Below are 23,874 nucleotides of genomic sequence, written 5' to 3' on the forward strand. Positions count from 1 at the left end.
TACATTCTTTTTTAATTTACTTATTAATAAAATATAAATCATTTAAAGAGAATAAGGGAAAAGAAATTAAAAATTTATTCAAGTATTCTCCACTTTTAAAGGTTCTAAAAAAAAGTGGCAAATTAAGAGATGATTGAAAAGGTTTTACTTTCTATTTTAGAAGAGAAGAATAAAAAAAGTTTAAACAAATTGAAGAGGTTTTCCATTTTGTTTTTTATGGGATAATTAAATTTTATTTTAAATTTAATAAATAAAATAGTTAAAAAGTAGAGTTTTTTTTTTTAGTTTAATTAAAATGTGTAATTCGAGCTTTGAGTATGCAGTTATGTTAAAACTTTTAAAATAATACTTTGTTAATGTAAAAATCCTACTCGATATGCTCTAGATTAACTCTAAACGTTGAAAGATAAGTTACGAAAACATAAATACATTATAAATGTTGAAAATTTGAGGCATTCCAAAATACATTGTCTCTCTACTGTTGTAGATTCCTTACACATGATTCATTGAAGCATCATGACTTGCATGTAACTTCTCACAGGTTTCACTAATTCTAGAGAAATAAAAATCACATATTATTAGTAATTTTTCTAAAGATATATTGTATTAAAAGAGAGGAATTAAGCCACTTTATGGACTAAATATTGAAACTTAGGGTTTAAATAAGTTATCCTTTCTTATTAAAAAATTGAAGTAATCAATAAATTCTAATAATTGTACTTGGACTCTTTGGCCTGTCTCCATATATCTAGTTTGTCAACAAAATGCAATTTTATATAATTGATATAGTTGGGTTGGAAGAATGTGGTTCCAACAATTAATTAATTAAAAGAAACAATCACATACTATATATGGTTAGATTATAAATTACCTTTATTTTTAATTTTAAGCTAATTTAACTATAATAATATATTGATTGATAAATTAATAATCTTTTCATCTTATATGACATACTATCAATTATATTTTATGTATTTAATTAATAGAAGAGTCAAACTTTTTTTTATTGTAATAATTTATTAGAATCTATAAAAAATTATAAATTTTTTATAAATAATAGTGTATAGTAAATTTCACAAATGTTAATTAGTTGATTAACATGAAATTTTTATATAATTATTAATTATACATCACATTCTGAATTTATCTTTCAATAAAATTAAAATAAAATCGATCAAGTCTCATGTTTATGGGAATAATAATTGAATCCAATTTAGTTAAAGATGGCATGGCTAATTGCTAATTTTATTTTAAGAATAAAGATGGTTAGTAGTTTGATTATTATTATTTTTTTAAAAAGATGGTTAGTAGTTAATTAGAAATCAAACAAACACGCGACAAATACACGAAGCCATTTCCATGTATAGTAGTATTACACAACAAACAAACAATAAATTAACGGCTTTCTCACATACAATTTAGTTACTTTCCCTCCCGTCTCCTCTCTCTTTTTCTCTCTAGCAAACGAACAAACAAACAAGATAAGAGAGAGAAAGAGAGGAAGAGAGAGAAACAAACAAACACCTTGACTTGGTTACCTTACAGTGCAGGTAAATCCAATTGTAAAGAACATCATCTACGTCGTCAATCAATCATTAATTTAATCTTCCACTCTCTTTCCCTTTCCTTCGTTCTTTCTTCCTCCGCGTTTGGGAACCGGGGAGGGATATGGATTTCAGATGTTTGCACAATTCAATTCTCTAAACCGGCGACTGTGGTGAATTAGAATCACCATGATCTTTACAATTAACATTACTAATCTCATTTCCAGTATCTCTCGCCATGCGTTGGCTTCAAAATATTTCCTTCTCTGCTTATAATAATAATAATAATAATAATAATAATTCCACGCCTTCGTCGCCGAAACCTGTTCTCTCATCTTCCGCATCATCTTCAGCTACTACTGGTGATCATAATTTTTCTTCGAAACATCATCATCGAAGTTATCTTCGAGGCGGTGGTTTAGGTTTCCGTTTCGGCACGCGTCACAGGAAGTTACGATATTTTACTGAAAATGACGTCACCGCAGCACCGGCAGCAGCAACAGCGACAGCAGGACAGAATAATAGAGCTTCTTCCTCCACCGCAACCGCCGCTGTCAAATCTTCGGCGGAGACGACAGCGGCTGCGCTGAGTGGTTCTTCATGTGCTGCTGCTGCTGTTGTGCCTCCTAGATTGTCGTCGTCGGTTCCTGTTCCTTTGCCCCTCCCGTTACCTGTTCATTCTGGTGACGCTGATTCGCGGATACCGTCGCCTAGAGAGAAAGAGAAGGAACGTGACGGTGTTAGTTCAAGAGAGAGAATTGACGGCGTTAACGGAGATGGATTATCTTCTTCCAATTCTCCAAAAGCTAGGTATTTCAATTTTACTGCAATTAATTTTTATTGTTCTTATTTAATGAAGTTTATTCTGTCTGTTATTTTTGTTAACAATTCTAAATTAAATTAATTAATGAATTATAGATATTATATATAGGAATTTAGAAATAGTTTTGCGGGCATTGAATTGATTACATGTGTTGTTGTGGTGTATTACAGTATATTGGCTGGGCGACAAGGGAGGAGGAAGGTGGATCCATTGGATATAAGATCACCAAGGAAGGTGCATCCGGATTTTAGCGTGGATCATTGTGCAGATTACTCGAGGATCAATGCTCCAATAAGGAGTGCGCCTACTAGTCCGTTCTCAAGTCCGCAGAAATTAACAACTGCAGCTGATTTCTTGCCTTATTATCAAATGATTGCTAAAGGAAATCAAGTGTGGTCTGCCCCTGAGATGGCCACTTTAGATATACCAGGCCTTCCTCCCCCTGCATTTTTTGATTATACTGCTTTTAGTACTGATACTTCTCCTCTTCATAGTCCACCTAGTAGAAGTCCCCGCAGGAATCCTAAAAGTCCTACTGGAGGACCTGCATCACTAAATGCTAGACTATCTATTGAAACTTCCCGTGAATGTAATGCTAATCTTGAGGTTCACCCATTGCCTCTTCCTCCTGGAGCTTCCAGTTCCAGGCCTTCAATATCATCTTCTGTTCCCCAAGTTATTTCTAAAGCAGAGTCCATACCCTTAAAAAGTCAGTGGCAGAAAGGAAAGCTAATTGGGCGTGGTACATTTGGCAGTGTTTATGTTGCCAGCAATAGGTATGCAAACTCTGTTATTCTCTTGCGCCTACCTTCTTTTGCACCATGAGATGCTAATGGTCACAGTCTTTATTGCCTACAGGGAAACTGGGGCATTATGCGCAATGAAGGAAGTTGACATGTTTCCAGATGACCCAAAATCTGCAGAGTCTATAAAGCAATTAGAACAGGTTTTTAACCACATTTGCAGTGATTTCATATGTGGATTCTGTCTTCCTCAACTGCTCTTTAAACTAATACAACGTGGCATAATCTTCTTAATCTTTGTTCTGAAGATTCTGTACTAGCTTTTTGGTTGATGAGTATCCTTGTGCATCTACTGTTGCTTTTATTAGTTCTTGATATGCATAGTTTTAGGTTGTATATGTATATTCTTTTTACTTCTCGTTTTGTTGAGCATGCATGGTTTATTGCAAGTATGTGTTAGATTTTGCTTCCTTTTAATCTATATTTACTTGCTCCATTAATTTCAGGAAATTAAAGTTCTCAGCCACCTAAAGCATCCGAACATTGTGCAGTATTATGGTAGTGAAATAGTGAGTAACCTCAACATGCATCTTTAGGCTTTCCAAGCTTCAGGGTGCCAGGCCATGGTATCTTTAAGACCTCACTGATTAACAATCTTATGCATATGCAGGTTGGAGACCACTTCTATATATATCTAGAGTATGTTCATCCTGGTTCAATTAATAAATATGTCCGTGAACATTGTGGAGCCATAACAGAAAATGTTGTTCGTAGTTTTAGTCGTCACATTCTATCAGGATTGGCCTACTTGCATAGCATGAAAACGATACACAGGTACAGGAACAAGTTCTGTTTTAGTCTTCAAAGGTGATACTGTGAATTTTATTATTTTATTATTTTTCAAATAAATAGATTATTTCTTGTTTGTACAGAGATATAAAAGGGGCTAATTTGCTTGTTGACGCATCTGGAGTTGTTAAGCTTGCTGATTTTGGGATGTCGAAACATGTGAGTACTGGTTTTCAATTTTTCTAAGAAACCTGTTGGTCACATGAACTCAATCATGTACTTAAAGTTCTCGGTAACAAATGCATTTTAGATATCAGCCATCCTGATTATTTTACTAAGTCTACTTACTCCTGTTTTGTCTTATTCCCTTGTATACTTTTTCAGATTTATCAGATCTCTTAATTCTCCTTTACATTTCTTTTCAGAGAGCATCTAAATCTTATTCATACCTCATTCTTCCTTTTTATGCTTCACAAATATTCTCGTAATTTTTGAAAAGAAGTTTAGAGACGTGGAAATGGTAATTAAGCCTATTGTTACAGATAATTTTACTGTGAAAAATTGTGCATATACTCAATTGCACAAAACTATGGGCCCTAGTATGCAAAAGCAATAGATTTGTGTGATCTACTATCTGTAGCACCTTCATTGGTTTATTTTGTTTCACAGCAGCAGGTAATAAGTGATTGGTGACTTTAATTTTGGAACCTTTGGTGGGATTGTGAATGCAATATTCCTATATTAGGTGACTCCTTCGTTTTAGTAAAAAAAAAAAATGTACCCTATTAAAATGTAACAACCTTATTTCAGTGGCGATACACAATTAAACATGCCTTCTATTATATTTTCCTTTATGATTCACGTCGTGATATTTTATATCCAACTTTTTATTTCTGATAATGGTCTTGTAAAATGACGGACTTGTATCTTTCTCAGCTTACTGGACAGGCAGCTGAACTGTCTTTGAAGGGAAGCCCATACTGGATGGCCCCGGAGGTACCTTCTTGTTGCTACATCAATATTTGATGGTTGCTTACCTTTTCTTTTCTAATATCTCCGTCTTCTCTGCAGCTTATGCAAGCTGTAATGCAGAAGGATACCAGCTCAGATCTTGCACTTGCTGTTGACATTTGGAGTCTGGGCTGTACTATTATTGAAATGTTCACAGGAAAACCTCCTTGGAGTGATTACGAGGGGGTAAGAACCAAATTTTTGTAATTCCCTTTATCCATTATTTCCTTAAGTTGGCCTCAACTGAAACTGTTAGCAAAAGAAGTAAGTGGGTAGGAATGTTCTTCGTGAAATATAAATTAGGATACAAGGGCTAGAATTTTTCAACATTGTAATTAGCAGGGATGTTTCTACTCTAAATGCACTGTTACCTTCCAAAAAGGGGACAACACATTACTTTTCTCGAAGTGAACTGGGTTCCTCAAGAAAATACCCTTTTTCCTCTTCCCTCTTCCCTGGGTAATGAATCATGGCTATGCACTTTTTTTTTTTTCTTTTTTTTTTCTTTCCTTTTTTTCCTTCTATTCCTAAGATTCTATGAGATGATATTATTTGTTCGTAACTTGTGACTTGTATCTTCTTTTGGCTAGGAAAAGGGAAGATTAGATGATATAGGTGACTTGTTCTAGATTCTTTGATGCTGGCAAAGCCTTCCCCTGTTTATTCTAGATAAAGAATATTTCCAGAAGAGGGAAACGTTGTTTATAATTTTGAAATATGTGTAGCTTTCCCTTTTGTTATTGTGTTTCTTCCACTTGTTCAATTTAGTCCTTATGGTGAAATAATAACTTGGTGGTAGTAGTATGTTTGTATTATTGAGGAACAAGAACAACCCTATTGTCTGAAGATGCTTAGATTCTTGGTCTTATATTAGTGATTGGGACGCTTTATATTAATAGTAGATAATGTCCATAATGCATCTTCTATTTGAATTGAAGTGGGGAAAGTAATTCTTATTATAAATGTATGTGGCCATAAGCTAAGGATTAAATTCTGCGATTTCTACCAAATGGCTTGCTTATTCTCTGCATAATATGCGTTTTTTATGGATATGAATGAATCTTGGCGAGTTAGATGCCTAGTAGATTTGTCCGATGAGATGAATATATACTTGATAACTCTTGGATTCAAGCAGGTTCCATATCTAGGTCACTGAAAATATTTCTTCTAGAGTGAAATACAAAGTTTATGGCTGTTACTTATTCTGGATTTCATGCAAACATATACTTCAATTTTTTCCTATATTAATTGACATTTTAAATTCTCTTCCACACACAGGCTGCAGCCATGTTTAAAGTTCTGAGGGATATTCCACCAATACCCGAAACATTATCACCTGAGGGCAAGGATTTTCTGCATTGCTGCTTCCAAAGGAATCCTGCTGACAGGCCATCAGCAAGCATGCTACTAGAGCACCGTTGGTTGAGAAACTCACAACAGCTTGATTTTCCGTCTTCCACCCGGTCAATTAATGGGATAAAATTAATGGTAAACTACCAGTTCCATTCCCTTGTGATTTTGTTTTTTGATTTTTCCTTCACTGAAACTAATTTTGTCAGTTTTTATTATATTTCATATTGCATTGGCAGGATTTAACACACAGTTCAAATGGGTCTGAAGTTAAGCTTGATCAGATGCCAATACCACCTGCGTCGCAAAGCGCAAAGGGAAAGGTGACTTCTGAGAGGTAACAGTTATTTTCTGTGTTTCCCTACCTCATTTCAGTTTAAGTTAAATGCATTATCAAGCCAGTAATCCTTATTTGTTACTCTTGCATGGCTTCAGCTTCATGCGTTATTCTTTTTCTTCAGCGAGACTGCCAGAAGATTTCATCATAAAACTTCCAACTTGACGGTGATGGAGGCGCCCTGTTATTCTCCTCGCTCTATTCTTGAGGTTCTTCCAATTTCATCTCCTCCAGGTCACAACATAAATTATGGCAACGCTTCTTCATCTACTCTCAACTTGAGTAAACATGGTGTTAAAAGTAGCCATATCATAAAATAACCAAGGGAAACGGAAGAACCTTTGCACGTTTTTAACATAGCGTAATTGAAGGAGATCGAGTTTGTTGACATTAATAGGCTGGTAGTGACGGACGTAGGTTGTTGGTTTGTTGCAGTAGCAAATCCTATCCCACCCCTCATGTGTAATCAGAGGCTTCTGAAGTTTGAAAAGCTTCTTCTTCCAGCGAATACATTCAGCACCAGGGATTTCAGAAGCAGGTTTTGTATACTAATCTAAAGCTTCAGCAATTGCAGAAGTTCATTTGTATGTATATTTTCTGAGATAAATTCTTGGATGTATTTGTAGAATTTAGAAAAGGGAAAAATGAAAAAAGAAGAAAAGAAAAAAAAAAAAGAAGATGGTTAAAGTCACTCTTATACCCAAGGGGAGTTACATGTGAGCAGAATGATTTAAGTAGTTTTCAGTCCATTTCTGACGGTGTTCTCTCAACTCTTTAGGTTTTGTAATTTTTATACTTGAAATTTATACTAACTCAGAGGATTTTTCCTTATTGAGGCTGTTAGAAACAAAAGAAAGAAAAAAAGGAAGTTGGAAGAAGTTTTTTTCTTTTTATAAATTATGTTAATATATAGTTTTTTTAAGTTATAAATAAAAAAAGGCTCGAACTTGACATCTTATGTTAAATATTTAATAATACAAAAATTTAACTTCAAGATGAATATTTAATTGTTTGGCATGGCATTAACAAAATAAATTGTGACCTTAGTAATACCCTATATAAAGATCAAAAAGCCTTTCAACAAGAGATTCAAATCTATGTGTTTTTGAGTTGGTTTTAAAAACGAGTGATTGCCCTTTTCCGATTCTTACTGTTCAATCTGAGAGCAGAGAATTAATACTTCCACTTTTTAAACAGGATTTTATAATCGGTCTACAGTCCAAATCACTGGGCAGCATATAGATTTCAAATCCAAATGGTAGTATATGGTCCTTTTAACTATTGTTTTTAAGAAATGATCCGGCCTAGCCCATTCCTCGACATTAGTTTTGACGGGATCCCCATCTACCAAACTTTCTTTTTCTTCTTTCCCCCAAATCAACAAAAGCAATTGTTCAAATAAAAAGAAAATTCAAGAAAAGCAATATTGAATAAAACACTCCAAGCAAATTTATTTGGGCTTAACATGAGTGGTCCAAAGTCTAACTTTCTTTTTTCATTTTTGTCTGTTTATTTTAAATTAAAATATTAATCCTAAATTTAACAAAATCTTTTGAGTTGGCGCCTTGAGCTGTGTTAAAAATGTTATTATCATGGCAAAGGTCCTATTAAATACTTTCTAAATCAGTTGGACAACTCTGAATATTAATCATAACACATATAAAATATTTTTCACTTATTTTCATTATGAATTACAAAATATTCAGGTATTTATTACTCAAACGAAAAATTAGATGCAAAGGAAAATAAAAAGAGAGTAATTTAATGTCAAACTTTCCCATCAAATAAAAACAAGAGCAAAAGTGCAGTCACGTGATAATAGGGCTTTGTTTTGGTATGTTTCTTTCTGTTTCAGTTCTTTTATAATATTTGCCCAATCTCATTTCTCCATCATTCTCTATAGAAAGAGAAAGCCTAAAAAAGAAAAAACCATCTAAATTGAAAAGTTAAAAGAGAGAGATGGAGCCACCTGCATCACAGTCCATAGAGAGGAATATTCAGGCCGGAGAAGATGAACAAGACAAAGTTATCAATGAATGGTAAAGATTAAAAATTTAAAAAATAAGCAGAAATCTCTTTCTTTTAAATAGATTGATTCATTTGTTGTTCTCTTAACTGTTTGTTTAATGGGATATATTTACATATTTTGCAGTTGTTCTTGCTGTTTTGATTGCTCAGAAAGCTGCCTTGATTACCTCTTCTGCAACCTCTGTTAACTTCCTTCAGACTTTCTGTTGCTTGTTTACTTACTCGCTATGGATGTAGAAATATTATCCTGGTTTTCTGTGACTGGAAATTTTATGAGAATTCATTCCAAAAAACAGTGCTTTTATTTCCTTTCCTTTTTATGGTGTTCCATGCATTTTCTTGACATTCTTTGGCTAAAGAAATTGTTGAATGATTGACAAAAACCGGTGCATTAAGAAATAGTACAATTTTATCCTGATAAACATGAAGCAAAACTTGAATAAATATGAGACAGAGATAATCTTCCAATGGCGGAGGGAAGGGGCGCTGTGAGGGGGGCCATGGCCGCCACCAGCTCCTGTAATTCTTTTTTGTTACTTTTAGTACTCATTTTTCTTTCCTGCCTCCTTCCCCCTCTCGTAAATTTTACTTTTACTACTAATAATGTCAATATAAAAATATGCTTAATATATTTTTAAAAGAATATAAAATTATCACAGGACTGCATGATATAAATAGTCACCGTCGATATAAAAATAAAAATTCATTTAATATATAAATAGAAATTTAAATTCAAAATTTAATTTTTTAAAAATAAATATTTTTATGACTCAACCAACCCCGTTATAACTTAGAATTATTTGAGTACATTAACACTAACAAAGAGGTTATAATTTGAAGATCATTTAAGTTATAGAGAGGTTATCTTCCTCAGGATTCTTCTTCATTTGATTGATAAATTAATAATGTAATAGCTGCATGTAACCCAAAAATATAATTAACTCATATATTAAAATGCAGTAGTGGAGAGAGAGATCTATACTAAGAGGGGTAGTAAGACGTAGGAAAGTGGAACACATGTAATTATATTAAGAAAAATATGATGCCTGGAAAATTTAATTAAGACTCAATTGCTATCCACCACCTCTGCATATCCATTCACAAAAAGCAATTGAACTTTGAACTTGGATTCAAAAAGGTACAGCATCCATTGAGTCAGTAAATTATAAAATTTTCAAGTATTAAAATAGATTAAAGTCTAATTTAAGGGGTCAAAACATCCCCTACATAGTTATAATTCCAATTTAGACTAATTGTGAATAGAAATAAATTTTATATTATCTCATCTTAACAACATATTTCTTTATATAATAATATTTGTATACATATTTTTATAGAATATATATTACGATATGTTTTATCTTATTATATTAATTTTTTTTAATTTTATTTGTATAATATGACAAGATATTAATATATCTTATTGATTTTTATCATTTCACCAATAAGATTAAATATTAAATAAAAAATTAGTACTTAAATTTTTTTTAAATTATAATTTTATTATTATTATAAATTTCATTTGGTTTCAAATGTATTACTGTAAATAGAGGTTTTGCTGAATTATGGTGATAGGGAGTATAATATAATGTGTAGCATAAATCTATTGAGCTTTCTATAACTAAGTAAGCAAACCCATGTTGGAAGTCTTATCACTCATGTCTGAGAATGCAAAGCATATACAAAATGGTCAGGAAAATATTGAGTACAGAACTATTTAACGTGTGGCCTTGGAAAGATCTTAATCTAACAATACCTATCTGATCTTCCATGGATAACACCTCCCCCACTAGTTCTCCTATGAAGCTTGAGATGATTCTTTTAAGATGGATAATATACATAAGGAATCAAGTTCAGTTCCAATTTTAGCAGCCTACCACCACCTCCCGGTTACTCCTATTGGTCATTCATCCTTCCTTTCAGGACCCTTTATTATTTGAAGTGGCTAATGCTTTGTTTGATATTAAATTATCACCTCCACTTACATGTCATGAGCTTATATGCAAGTCCGTGATGGATCCATCTCACCAGCCTCCATTATGCAACCTGCATGTCTTCCACTACCTAGTTGAGAATACACATATTTATATGATACATATTTCCTTCTTCACTTAAAAATCATTGAGCATGCCAAGATTTATCTGACATATGATTCTTTTTTTTCTTAGAAATCAATTTGATGGAATTGCAAGCAGTATCTAAAGTCTATACCAGAAATGGCTTTGCTATCTGTTTTGAAGTGCATTTTGTCTTCGCATGCAAAGATTTAAGTCAAACTTAAGAGTATAAAAACAGTGCTTTATGCTGCTTTTCTAGATGGGAAACATCATCATGCCACTAACTAGATGTAGTGGGTCTTACAAGTTTATGGAATTGTACCAAATTCAATGAGAGGAAATCTTCAGTGGCTTTATCACTTAATAATGCAACAGATTAACGTTCTCCTTGTTGATGTATAAATTGCAAGTTCCTGCACACTACTGCTTGCTCGTAACATTGCCGGTTCTGCTTTTAGAACAGCTTCTGTTTCAGTTCTAGACACATGGAGCATACAAACTATAAACTCCCCTTTGTTTACTTGTTTTGCCTCATGTTCTTGAGTGCTTTTGTCACCTGCCAACTTGATTATAGGTACTATGATGGCACTTGTCCTAACCTGACGAGAATTGTTCGCTATGGTGTTTGGTCAGCTATATCAAATGACACCAGGATGGCAGCCTCTCTCTTGAGGCTTCACTTCCACGATTGCTTTGTTAACGTAATCAAATCCATTACTTGTTTTATCATTCTGACTTTATCCTTAGGAAAATGGAAGAGAGAATAGTTAACAAAAAGTGCTTAGTTAGTAATTTTGCGAAATTTAGCTGCTGAAACTGACTGTCGACTGTTTCTTGTTATGTATATATAGGGATGTGAAGGATCTGTGCTACTTGATGGTGATAATGGGGAAAAAAGTTCATTGGCAAATCAAAATTCAGCCAGAGGATTTGAGGTTATTGACAATATTAAGGCTACTTTGGAGAGGTTCTGTCCTGGCACTGTTTCTTGTGCTGATATACTGACTCTTGCAGCAAGGGAGGCAGTTTATCTTGTAAGAAATTGAAGCTCTTCTTGTATGCTTGTATGTCATAGAATATTATTGTTGTATTCACATTCACCATTTTTCTTTCTCATCTTCCTTAGGCTGGAGGCCCTTATTGGAGTATACCTTTGGGTCGCAGAGATGGTCTAACAGCAAGTCAGAGTGCTGCTGATGAACAACTCCCATCACCTTTTGAGTCTTTACAGAACATAACTGCAAAATTTACCGCAAAGGGTCTGGAATTGAAGGATGTCGTCGTGCTCTCAGGTTTGTTTTCAATGGCATTGCTTTCACGCCACTTAAAAATAAAAAAATTAAAGTTGAGAACTTGGCTTGGATGGAACTAAAGAAAAAAAAGCTGATTGCAGATTCATATACAACAATTCACTGTGCAAGGAATAGCTTGTTAAAAATTTTAATCTAGAAGATGATTCCAGAACCAACTTCGGACATATATAGAACATATAGCCTAGAGACCGAGTGCTTGTCTTATATGTTATTGCTTCAACATCTTTCTTCATCTCATGCATACAAATAGACTAATCAAGGCAGCATTTCATAACAAATGATAGACGATTCTTTATGCTAAATACAGGCGGACACACTCTCGGCTTTGCTCAGTGCTTCACATTCAAACCAAGGCTTTTCGACTTTGGTGGCTCTGGCAAACCTGATCCAGCACTAGATACATCACTTCTTCAAAGTCTGCAAGGTGTTTGTCCAAACCAAGCAGATTCTGATACAAATTTGGCTCCTTTAGATTCTGTCACTTCTTCCAGATTCGACAACTCTTATTACAAGCTTCTTCTGAACAATTCCGGGCTACTCCAATCAGACCAAGCTCTCATGAGTGACAATACAGCTGCTTCTATGGTCAGTTACTACAGCCAGTACCCTTACTTGTTCTCCAGAGATTTTGGAACATCGATGATCAAGATGGGTGGGATTGGTGTACTTACAGGACAAAGTGGGCAGATTAGGAAGAACTGTAGGGTGGTAAATTAGAATTCGACCAGCTGCTGATCTTGTAATGTAAATTAAGTCGTGTAATGCATTAAGAATGGACAAAATTGCAGTACTGCACCCAACTGCTAAGTGACATGAATCTATGCTTTACTGAAATAACTTGTTAATTCTATCATGTCGTAATTACATAATTTGCAACCGTAATATAGATATATAGATATCGAATCACTGGAACAATCTTGCTATGTTGCATACGAGAAAACTTCTTATTTGAACTAAAAGGGATGGTTTCTATTTCTTGCGTAACTTTTTATTGTTTTTAGTATTAGTACTTCTTGATCTTCTTCTTCGTTTCCGTAAATCCTGGTTTAACTTATCAGTTGCTTCGTCTCGAACTTTAGGAAGGACAGTTCCTCTGGTTGGAGATTGTTGTTCTACCTCTTTAATGATATTCCCATCTTCATTTATCTTTTTCTCTTTTCCTTTCTTTGTGCTTAGTTCTTCTAATCTCGATAAGCAAAAGTTTCGACTTTCCTGAGCTGCAAGTTTCTGTTTCAAGAAGATCGAAATTCGCCATTCACCAAGTGCTGTTTCGTCCATTGCTCTTTCCCTTAAGGCATAGTATTCATCCTGAGGGAGTTGAACGGTAGAGTTGTCTGTTTCTGAATTCTTGATATGGCCAATCGATTCTGATGTTGATGCTCCAAAAGCTTCTGATTCCATCTCTACAGCTTGGAGTGTGACTTGTAATGCTCGTATAGTCTGCTTTCTCATTCGTAGAACTTGTTTCAGTTTCGATCTTGCTCTACGTTCTTCATAAATTTCTCTTTTGATCATTTCCAATGTTTTGCATGTTTCATCACAAGCCTCAGTTATTTCATCAGTCAGCTTCTTCGCCTGAAGTTCTTCCTCCATTCTGGATTTGATGCTCATATTTGTGGACTCAAGCTGCAACTCAAGTTCTGAAATCAAAGCGCTGGACACAGATATTCGGTCTTTGGAAATTGCAAGTTTCGATTGCAGTATTTCAAGCTCATCAGTCATGACTGCGTAGTGCTGTCTTTAGCATTCTTCAGTTCTTCCTTCATCCTGGCTAATTCTGTCATCTTTTCCTGAAATATATTCTGACGTTTCTTCTTCAATTCTATTCTCTTGCACATATAGCTCTTTGTTCTGTCTTCATCATACTCCATTTTCTTGCAAAAATCTTTCATTTACAAGTTCAAAATAAAAGCATCCCTCACTATATAATACGACACAAACGGTACGCAGTTGCTAGTGCATTGACGAGCAACTGAAATCCCTAAGGAGATGCTTTTTTTGTGCTTTCCAGATCCATTGGCCTGGAATTGTTTATGTATGCAAATTACGTGAATAAATAATCTTTTACTTGTATATTTGCTTAATGTTGCGTTTGCATTGCAACACTGGTAAAAAAAACGAACATAGAGCCCAAAAAAAAAAAAAATCTTATCTATATTCGGCGTATGTTTCCATGTATACACCAAAAGAAATATATGATTGACACTTATTTATTAGTTTTAAATGATAAAATATATGCCAATTATTTAATATTAAAATATAAAATACTCATACATACGTATCATTCTCGTATTAGTTATGGTGTATACACCAAACCTAGATAAAAAATAAAGAGAATAAAATATTTTCATCATAGACCGAGCAGGTTAGATTTTTTTACAAAAAATTTCTCCTATGAAAGTTGTATTTGGTTTGAATTCATAATATTTATAAAATTTATTAAAAAAATCGAAATTTATATATTTTAAATGAAATAAAAATTAATTTAAAATTATACACAATTAAATTTATATAAAATTAATTAAAACTGAACTAAATTATAACAAAATAAATAGAATTTTCAAATGAATTTTATAATAGTTTGTCAATATATTCTATAATATAAAAATATCTTCTTTAACTATATTATTTCTATTTTACTTTCTTTCTCATTTTAAACAAAAAAAAAATTAATAAATTTTAACTAAATATATAATTAATATTAATTGATAATTGACGGAAACGATGCTCGCCGTAAAACATTGCCTTGCTTGGATTGGCATTATTGGCTTTTTCCTTTTCGTCTTGGCCGGTAAAGATACGTGCTCTAAACATACCAATAATCAATCCGTTGGTTGGTTTTTAGTAAAGATACGTGCTCTAAGCATAGTTTTCTCCATTGTATCAGGAATCAAAAGTGAGCTACATTCACAAGGTTAAGAATAGGAAACAAAAACTAAACTATCAACCACTCAAAAAAATCAAAAACACATCTAAGTGTACAGGCAATCCCTGGAAGATTATTCGTGCACGTGGAAAAAGAACTAAAGAAAGAAGAGAGAAGAGAGGGAAAATAATAAGAAATCCATGTAGAAAGAATGTTTTCTGATGCAGAATTGATATTGAATGGTTGCTAGGAATTTCTTCAAGTACTACGTCCTGACAGACAAATTGGGAGCAAAAAAAGGTGTAATTGGTCCAATCAAATACTTAAAAGATGATAGCTTGTAGCTAATCAGTACCTATTATCTACTAAAATATTGCAAGTTGATGCTGTTTATGTGTCTAATCATCAAGAATATAATATGTTTCTCAAATAGAATATATAATGTCTTTGGTTTTCTTTAATGTGTAGCACAAAAAAAGAATTAATCAACAAGTTTCTGCAATAAACATGAATCTTATATAATTAATCCTCGCATTGCCTTCAGCATTAATATATTTAAATAATTTGATGACCTAACAAATTTATTTTAGTAGAAAACAGAAAGTCTAAATTAATATTTTTTACAGGGATTAGTTTATATTGCATCAAGCTATTGCATTCTGTTTCCCCAAAGCAACTCATAAAACATGAAGTGCATTAATTAAGAGTATCAAGAGGTACAAAAAGGATCCACTAGTAATGATGGAGATTACAGCCACTAAGAATCAACTTTCAAAATGCATAAAACTGGGATCATTGTCTGTACATTGGATCCTTTTTAAATGCTACCCAGAGCATAATGGGAGTTAAACCTAAGATTCTAGTTGGAGTTCCAGTTTAAACTCATGAGAACAGCATAGCAGATGAAGGTACAATAGATGAAGCATAAAACAGATCTAGAATCTCGGTAATGCAGGAAAGAACGTAGCTCGTGAATGCTTTACTGCTTTCCATACCAAGAACATGAATACAGATTTGGGAATCAACATCGAACCATTCTGATGACCAAAAACTAGCAACAACCTAGCCATTCGCGGATTAGTATAAAGGATATCATATTATTTCAAGTTTGAGGCGGATACAGTACCCATAGTGCAACTGTTGTGTCTTCTGAGGCAGAGGCCAGTAGCTTACAATCAGATGAATATGAGACAGCATTACACTGCAGCAGTTGCAAAGGTACACTTTTAGAGTAATACCAATAAGTTTTTCATTTATATTCTTGTCATCCTCAAGCAGGCATATGATTTGTGTAGAAAGGATAAATATATAGGGAATGCAATTCCATCTACCAGAAAAAGTTAGCATGGAAGAGAGGATTAAGTTAAATTATTAAATATGAAAAAAAAAAAAGGAACTCTGCTAAGGCAAGTATAGGAACAAGAAAATGTCTAACAAGCATGAGCAATTATGCCCAAGTGAATGCAGGAAAACAAAATTGACAAAAAAAGAAAAAAAGTGCGAGGTAAAACTATGACAAGAACATCAGATTTTTTCCCACGTCCATCTAGATGCACAAAAATATACAGAATGATGAAGCATAGTAAAACAAAAGATATACCAATTATTCTTCAACTAGGCTATGAGATAATAAGATACCGTAGCATGATGATACTTCAATATTGCCAAAGCATTCCCTTTGCGATAGTTATATATCCTGACTCTGTAATCAAAAGAAACAAATGAGAAATGCAAGAACCATGACCCTTCAATATGACTTTCAACAGTAAAGAAAATATACCAAATGCCATAACCTATGACTTTCAAATGCATTCGAAGTAAAGAAAATTATCAAATGCCACAACCTATAACTTTCAAAAGCATTTCATACACAGTTTTCAAGAAGGCTAAATAGATCAATTTGAAGTAAGAAAGCTCATCATAGATCAAAAAAAGGATTGCCAGTAAAAGCAAGAACGTCCAGCTCAATAGCTCATAACCAGAGTGATTAGTACCTATGCTTTCCCTACAGCAACCAGAGCTATACTAATCGAGTATAATTATATTTTAACCCCCATAAGACCTCCAAAAAAGAAGCTTACTAAAATTATAAACTAGCGGAACCAACCTATGATCCCAACCAGCAGCTGCAGCAATTTTGCCATCTGCTCGGATTGAGGTGCCTGATATACCAGGTCGTTCCAAGGTAATCTCTTTCTTGATCACACATGAACCCTATGTCAAATAATAGATAATTTAGCATGATGTTCAAACAGTAACACAAGTAAGTAGAAAAAGCAAATCAAGGATCTGAAAATAAGTCAACATATATAGGTAAAAGATAAGACTTACGTAAAGAAGAATAAAAGGATAATTTCCTCCCAATGGCATCAGGTTCACATCAAGTACTAATGGTCAAAAGGCATAAAGGGAGAAAAAGCTCATTACTTTTCTTTGTTTCTTTTCTATTTCCTACTCCCTATATTTTGTCAACTCAAAAAGAAAAAACAAAAAATAAAATGATTTCAAAATGCTATGTCAAAAATTTTGACTGGCAGACACAATCACAAAATTTGGGCCCAAGTATGCAACCAACCAGAAAAGATTATAACAGGCCACTGACAAACAAAATTTATAGAAGTCAAACTTAGCAACAGGAATTAATTACCAAACAATTATCCAAACTGAATAACACAATTTTGTCATCAGCAGCTCCAGAGATACCCCCCGTACACCAACCATCAATGCATAAGCTTAGAACTGCAAATAGACCACTCAAATGACCAACTCTCATGAGGACAAAACTAAGGTTGGGAGTCTTGAAATGCAGGATCTCACCTGGCTCAGTATGAAACTTTACTGACGTTAGAGGAACACCTGGGCTTCGCATGTCCCACCAAAGCATAGAACCATCCTCATAACTACCGCGTGTAACAAAAAGGAGACAGAATTAACAGTGCTTTTCACAATCAACAATAAGTAGTCTATCTCAATTCATGAGACCAAAATGCTCCTCTTTGCAGGGTTATAGGTACAGTATGAAAAATGAAGGTCCTGAAGAGGACAGACATAATACTAAAAGGATGTCAAAATTAGATAAACTGGGTAACTAGAGATTACTTAATCAGTACTAACCAACATATAAAGTTCACAAGTCCTTATGGCTTTTGTGAAAGACTAGTTCTATATATGCCAATAACAGTTTGTTTTTTACTTTGTTCCACACAAATTAGAAGGAACAGCAACAAATGTACTAAGAATGAGGAATACATGTGAATGACTAAGTGATTGAATAATAGAAGTATTAGTACATTTCCTTTTTAAGTAATAATCACAATAATGAGAAATTCTCTTACAGGTTAGAAGTAGCAACCCTCTATGTCCTTTTACTTACTTTTTATCAGATTACAAAATACAGTGAAGATCTCTAATTATAAAATAGCCAGGTCATAAACGTTCCTACCAACCACAGGAGCAGTAACAACTGCATGTGATAAACCACGGATGAAAACTTCTGGGAAGAAGAAGTTAAGAATAGATACCCAGCCAACAGATTTAGGAATCCCTGTGATTCTGATGGTAAAAATGCTTGAACTGCCATGCACATCCCTGCCAATGGACACTCAGTTACAAGTTTGAAGGTGCTCAACTTCCGGTGCAATATATCAAGAATTTCTCTTAAACAGCATTCTTGTGGCTTTCTCTTAATATTTTGAAGTTTTAGATGATTTACAAAGAGTGCCTTCAAGGTTTTTCCACTGGAAGCACCAATGTGCTTTTTGTAAAGCCCTTTCTTCAGAATTTCATGAATTATATAATCATACATCCTATAACCATGCACATAAGTTTTGTGAGAATGTTCATTCAGCAAACAATAACACCATCTATAACTACAAGGTCCATTGCGAACATCATTCTATAGCAACAATATTTGATAACAAGTATGATGAGAGACCATCAGGCTAGCCAAAAAAGAAACAATCCTTATAGAGAGCTGTTCTCTAAATACCAACTAATCCAGCTAGAACATATTAACCTGGTACCCAACTGTCGCCAGCATAAGTTAGTAATTCTGCAGCATTTCAAATTGATGAACACTACGCTAATAACTAAACACTAATATCATGATTCAAAAGTGATACAGTGGCAGGAAAAAACCTCTTTTTTGGGTGGTAATACTTGATGAGCCACCAGAGCAGTTTTGTGCCAACCGCGAAATCCTTTCTGCAGTATTAAGATCCCATATCTCAACCTTTTCCAAGTCATATGAATAGAAATTATGAGCGACGGCAAACCCAAATGCTAAAAACTATAACAACCTAACAAAAATAGTATAAAGATGCATGCTAACCTCAGAGGACTGCTCCCCTGCTATTGCAACACACTTCAGCACATCAATATGCTTGTCTTCTGAAATACAGTAATATATTTAAAGACTATGCTAAGTAATGCAGCAATAGAGACAAAAAAAAGTAATAAAATTCGCTGATCATACGAAAAAGAAACAATTACAGCCAGGGAGAGCTGCTAACATTGCCTCCCTTTATAACAACAGACCATCCAGGCTTTAAAAAAATAAGCTGGATAGCATCTCCATATGATAATTAGCCTTTCAGTATTGACAAGTTGGAATCCATTGTTATCCTCCAAATTTCAACAAATTAATGGAAGGACAAATATTTAAGTAGCTTATGTTCGTATAACTACTTTCATGCAAAGTCCTAGCAAAAGTTTCGTACTAATTGGTAAAACAGTTTCACCAAAGAGGTAACTTTATTTGCTATTAAATGACATCTGGTCAATCACGAAAAAGACCTTAATTTAGGCAACATTGTTATGATTATATTATTAGGACAAATATAAATAAGAAAATAGAAAACTGCTGGGTCTCTCACGCTAGAAACAAGACTCAGTAGTACTCCCAAACATCTACAATGTGTAATTTGCACATACCTTCGGAGTCACTTGAGCACTTTGATGAATTTTCATTATGTCTGTTTTCTCTATCATACGAAACATTTGTATCAACAGTTTCCAAAGCCTCGATCTCATGTTGGTGATTAGGCCCTTTATCGTGTACCACCTTATCACCAGGCTTCTTCACTAAAGAAAGCTTGCAGAAATGATACGAGTTTGTCCTGATTGTAACTACAGGAACCCTACCAAATAAAAAGAAACCTGAAACCATTAGGTTAAGAATTTCATATCCAATGTTCAAGGAAAATCATAATTCTCATCCCCTTGTTTGGAAGTCTTAACAATGCAAGAATTCAATTCAATTAAACTATTTATTCAATGCATCACGCTGGAAAGTCCATAGTAGCTACGACTCAATTCTTTCAACTAAAAAAGAAAAAGGCATTTTAAAATCAATGAAATCATGTCAAAATTGATAAGATTTTGCAAGATTGGAGTACCTGGACAGACCTCCTTCTTGAATATCCCATAATTTAACCGTTCCATCCTTACCCTGACTACGCGCATCACAAATAAAACAAACAGACAATCAGCTAAACAAAACCATAAAAAGAGCGTTGCAATCCATAAACCTCAAATAATTACGAGAAAGCACCTTATTACTTTATCATTCCCATTCAAATTACAGCTGGCAATAGAAATTATCCCATGAGCTGCACTATGCACCCTTCAATCAACAATATCATATCATATATTTCAAGCAATACATGACCTGAATTGATAACCAAAATCTCATAATTGTTATAATAATACCAAGCAGATGATATCGTTCGATGTTGAACTGTATCCCAAATTCGCAGCTCACCATCCGCTGAACTGTAATATTAATTAATTAATCCAAATACTCAGCTATAAAAAAGATTATTCATATAAAAATGTTTGAGAAACGATTACCCAGTGAAAAGTATAGGTTTCGATGGATGGAAACAAGCGTCCGTTACAGAAGCGCGATGGCCCCTCAGAACTGTGATAGGATCAGGCGGTGGCGGTCTCTTTATCATTTTCTTTCTGACATGAAATACTTCAGCACCTGAGTGAGAGTTTATGTCGAAGCTGATGGCGCTTTTTCAGTGATAATTACAGCACATTGCCTCAGGTTTGAAGCTAACAAGATTTGAGTCCCTTTTGTTTCAAAATTAATAGATTTAGTCCGTTTGTGGACTCAAGTGCTTTTATAATGTGATAAGTTATGGACTGAAATGTAATTAGATCTTTTAATTTTAAGTATTAAATTAGAGTTTAGACACAATTTTATAGACTAAGATGTAATTTGAACTTAAAACTTTTATTGCAAAATGATTAAATTATAGAATTGATGACAAACTTTTCTTTTTCTTCTAAATAGTAGTAACTTAAGTGTTAGACCCTAAATCTTAGATTATTGTCCTTGATATAATGTTAATATTGTTATTATTATTAAATTGTAGTATATATTTGAAGTTAATTTTGTCAAGAGGCATAAAGAGTTTGATATAAACCCAGTAGATTATAATTAATATTTAAATACTTAATAGGGTATATGCAATATTTAACATTAGTAGATTACTAAGCCAGGATAATTATGATAAAAGCATAAGAAAATCTAGTTATATTAATCTATACATAAACCCAAAAGCATTTGGTGCATAAAGCTTAGGAAAGCTTAAGCTATTGAATCGAACAAAACTTATATTTTCACCTTTTGATATCAATACTTCACAAATTGATTCTCAAAATATACATAGTTAACTAGTGACTAGTTAATCAAATTAGTATTACTTTTAAAACTTTAAATTGGGTCAACAAAAATAAGTACTATTTTTTTTGAAATAAAATGAGTTTTCATTAAAAATAATTAATAAGTACAACATGTAAAAAACAAGTAAACTTGAATACGTCCAAAAAATATATATCAACCTTATTATAAAGATGAATTTTTTCTTTGAATATCATTAATCGTGTTGATGAAACAATTGTCTACAGCACTTTGGCTGTGTGTGGCACATCGGTAAGAAACACATTCCAATCGGTGGATAAGTTGAACTAAAAATTCGCTTCATTATGATTAAATGAGGCTTTAAACAAGTTTGATATTCTGAATACCAAAATCAAACTCATTCTAACTCTCATTAAAAAAAAAAAAATCCTATAATAAAATATAAAACAAAATACTCATAATATTTAATCAATAAATTTAATAAATAAATAAATAAAAGAAATAAATATGAAATAAGATCCTAAATCAAGTTTCAATCAAATAAATTTATCTTCAATGCCGGATCGTTATAACCTTCTTTTAAAAATACACTTTCAAGTAAAATAAAAGGATTTGAAAAAGAAAAAGGAAAAACTGGGTGTGTATGTAGATATCACTCATGTACGTGGACTATTTATTTTAGTAAACCCACTTTGATTGAATAAGGCCTTTAAAATAGAACAATCCAAATTCTGGGGATGAAGATACATAATCCCCTTTCCACAAAGAAATTTATTAAATCCTTTTTCTACCACACAATTCAAAGACAAACTTTATTTTTCTGCACTTATATTTCCGTTCTAGCAGACATTTTTCGTAAAAAGGAAAAAGAAAAATAATCTTTAATGTAACATAAAAATAAGTCGGACAATGTAATCGACTGAAGTTCCAATAAATAAAGACATTTTCAATTAAGTGGAGGAGATAAGCCCTGGCGCCGTCTCTTCTCACATATTTAACCGCTGCGCAAAATAATCAAGAGCTACTGCATTGGACATATTGGCGCCATCTTCATGCGTAATTGGTCGAAGCCCACCAGTCACCAAATCCACTCTTGATTCCACTTTATCCAGTAGCTCATTGCCAGTGGCAAGAAGCCTACTCAAATTGTCATCGGTTGCAATATCAAGTGATGCTTGATCACCGGTCAATTTGTCAGTCTGTTGAATCACCAGTGTAAATCGTACACTTTATGAATATTTCAGATATTACTATTGATTTGGAAAGTATTATGTTTTTGTATACTACGAAATTTTTTGAAAGGAATAAGAAACAAGGTAGATACTCGATTTCTAAGCTAGTAGAATAGATGTTATAAACACCTGAATTCGCAGGTAATGACCATGGCAATGGAAGGAGTTGAAGAGAGAAGCCACATGAACGTCAACCATATCGCAGCTAGCATCTTGAAAAATGTCCAGGATTGGTGTCCTCCTATTGTCAAGGACCCAACCCAGTATACCCCACTTAGAGGCTTTTTTTGTAGAGTATCTTTCTTCTTCATTCAGATAAGCTTTGCCAGTACCCAATGAAAGGACTAGCATCCGGAATCTCCTAGTTGGGCTTTCGCATTTTTTCCTCCTCGTAATGAGGATCCACTCTTTGCTGGATATTTTTACAACTCAGGGCGTGAGTTATGGCCACTAGCGTCTGCAGATTTAATTTAGTCAACCACAGTAAATAATAGAGAAAGAATTATCTGTAGTGTTGAACGTGTATATATATATTATATATACGGCATAATTTCTTAAGGTAAGATACTTACAGGATTATTTGCAGCAACCGCACCATCAATAAGCTCGAAAGTATGCTTTTCGTCTGTTTAATTCGAACACATGCATTCAGTTTGTAGTTTCATATATATATGCTGAATGCTTAGAAATGATATGTTGCATATACAAATACCATTGTCAATTGTGGTGAAGGAATGGGGTGCAAAGTAGGTTGGAGCTGCACTGGTGCTCAGGCAGACATCAATAATCTTAGCATCTTTTAATGGCGTTTCCCTTGCCTGACAAGAAATAAAAATATTTTGAACCTTTACTTTATGATTGAAATATGTATAGAGAGGGAGAGAGTAGAAATGTGCATACTTCATTGGTTGAGAAGATTACTGGCTGAAGCTTTTTGATGTCAGAACTAGGTATAACCACATTTGTTACAGTCTGACTTATAGTTAATTCTTGCTGTTGCTGTTTCAAGCCTTCTTCCTTGTTTGGGGGAAAATTATGGGAGATTTACTGTTATAGAATTGCACAATCTCCTCTGCTGTAAATTTAGGTCCTCTGTTCGTCAGGTCATCAGGAACCGTAAGCATGGCAG

The 23,874-nt window shown here is 33.6% G+C and overlaps 3 protein-coding genes and 1 non-coding gene across 9 annotated transcripts; 2 read left to right on the forward strand and 2 right to left on the reverse strand.

The window, feature by feature from the left end:
- The first annotated feature begins 1,408 nt into the window (after nucleotides 1–1,408).
- LOC8267239 (mitogen-activated protein kinase kinase kinase 5) lies at nucleotides 1,409–8,929 on the forward strand. Of its 2 annotated transcripts, none has more exons than XM_002522277.4 (12): nucleotides 1,409–2,354; nucleotides 2,538–3,143; nucleotides 3,226–3,313; nucleotides 3,617–3,679; nucleotides 3,781–3,944; nucleotides 4,043–4,118; nucleotides 4,836–4,895; nucleotides 4,971–5,096; nucleotides 6,189–6,398; nucleotides 6,500–6,597; nucleotides 6,696–8,636; nucleotides 8,750–8,929. In XM_002522277.4, exons 1-11 carry the CDS (start codon nucleotides 1,783–1,785, stop codon nucleotides 6,760–6,762), a joined length of 2,130 nt encoding a protein of 709 aa, XP_002522323.1. In that variant the 5' UTR covers nucleotides 1,409–1,782; the 3' UTR covers nucleotides 6,763–8,636; nucleotides 8,750–8,929. The 2 variants fall into 2 exon arrangements, with proteins under 2 accessions (XP_002522323.1, XP_015576754.1); XM_015721268.3 differs by having other exon boundaries at nucleotides 6,722–8,636.
- A 1,906-nt stretch (nucleotides 8,930–10,835) lies between these two features.
- On the forward strand, nucleotides 10,836–12,848 carry LOC8267238 (peroxidase 10-like). The gene is made up of 4 exons (XM_048376675.1): nucleotides 10,836–11,383; nucleotides 11,534–11,716; nucleotides 11,809–11,974; nucleotides 12,303–12,848. The coding sequence occupies exons 1-4, from the start codon at nucleotides 11,168–11,170 to the stop codon at nucleotides 12,710–12,712; spliced, it is 975 nt and encodes a 324-aa protein (XP_048232632.1). The 5' UTR covers nucleotides 10,836–11,167; the 3' UTR covers nucleotides 12,713–12,848.
- A 2,690-nt stretch (nucleotides 12,849–15,538) lies between these two features.
- On the reverse strand, nucleotides 15,539–20,942 carry LOC8267236 (protein DECREASED SIZE EXCLUSION LIMIT 1). Of its 5 annotated transcripts, XM_015721274.3 has the most exons (13): nucleotides 20,712–20,936; nucleotides 20,571–20,633; nucleotides 20,413–20,484; nucleotides 20,258–20,314; nucleotides 19,794–19,999; nucleotides 19,192–19,250; nucleotides 18,999–19,092; nucleotides 18,383–18,449; nucleotides 17,679–17,761; nucleotides 17,509–17,600; nucleotides 16,969–17,075; nucleotides 16,500–16,563; nucleotides 15,539–16,062 (listed from the first exon to the last, which is right to left on the reverse strand). In XM_015721274.3, the coding sequence occupies exons 1-13, from the start codon at nucleotides 20,816–20,818 to the stop codon at nucleotides 15,964–15,966; spliced, it is 1,170 nt and encodes a 389-aa protein (XP_015576760.1). In that variant the 5' UTR covers nucleotides 20,819–20,936; the 3' UTR covers nucleotides 15,539–15,963. The 5 variants fall into 5 exon arrangements, 4 of the variants coding, with proteins under 4 accessions (XP_015576760.1, XP_048233190.1, XP_048233189.1 ...); XM_048377233.1 differs by having other exon boundaries at nucleotides 17,509–17,761; nucleotides 20,258–20,310; nucleotides 20,421–20,484; nucleotides 20,712–20,939; XM_048377232.1 differs by having other exon boundaries at nucleotides 17,509–17,761; nucleotides 20,712–20,937.
- A 733-nt stretch (nucleotides 20,943–21,675) lies between these two features.
- On the reverse strand, nucleotides 21,676–23,557 carry LOC8267234. The gene is made up of 3 exons (XR_007216763.1): nucleotides 23,458–23,557; nucleotides 23,318–23,370; nucleotides 21,676–23,202 (listed from the first exon to the last, which is right to left on the reverse strand). It is a non-coding gene; the product is annotated as an uncharacterized LOC8267234 (transcript).
- Nucleotides 23,558–23,874: the final 317 nt, after the last annotated feature.

Source organism: Ricinus communis, chromosome 7 (assembly GCF_019578655.1).
Source record: "Ricinus communis isolate WT05 ecotype wild-type chromosome 7, ASM1957865v1, whole genome shotgun sequence".
In the NCBI taxonomy this organism is placed as follows: domain Eukaryota; kingdom Viridiplantae; phylum Streptophyta; class Magnoliopsida; order Malpighiales; family Euphorbiaceae; genus Ricinus; species Ricinus communis.

Coding starts and splice junctions, on each gene's coding strand:
- LOC8267239 (XM_015721268.3), top strand. CDS start 1,783: ATGCGTTGGCTTCAAAATATTTCCTTCTCTGCTTATAATAATAATAAT. Junction 3,680..3,780: donor AGTATTATGGTAGTGAAATA/GTGAGTAACCTC, acceptor ATGCATATGCAG/GTTGGAGACCACTTCTATAT. Junction 6,399..6,499: donor TTAATGGGATAAAATTAATG/GTAAACTACCAG, acceptor TTGCATTGGCAG/GATTTAACACACAGTTCAAA.
- LOC8267238 (XM_048376675.1), top strand. CDS start 11,168: ATGGAGCATACAAACTATAAACTCCCCTTTGTTTACTTGTTTTGCCTC. Junction 11,384..11,533: donor TCCACGATTGCTTTGTTAAC/GTAATCAAATCC, acceptor ATGTATATATAG/GGATGTGAAGGATCTGTGCT. Junction 11,975..12,302: donor GGATGTCGTCGTGCTCTCAG/GTTTGTTTTCAA, acceptor TGCTAAATACAG/GCGGACACACTCTCGGCTTT.
- LOC8267236 (XM_048377232.1), bottom strand. CDS start 20,818: ATGATAAAGAGACCGCCACCGCCTGATCCTATCACAGTTCTGAGGGGC. Junction 19,251..19,793: donor GTGCTCAAGTGACTCCGAAG/GTATGTGCAAAT, acceptor ACTGTATTTCAG/AAGACAAGCATATTGATGTG. Junction 17,076..17,508: donor TCAGTTTGGATAATTGTTTG/GTAATTAATTCC, acceptor TATTTGACATAG/GGTTCATGTGTGATCAAGAA.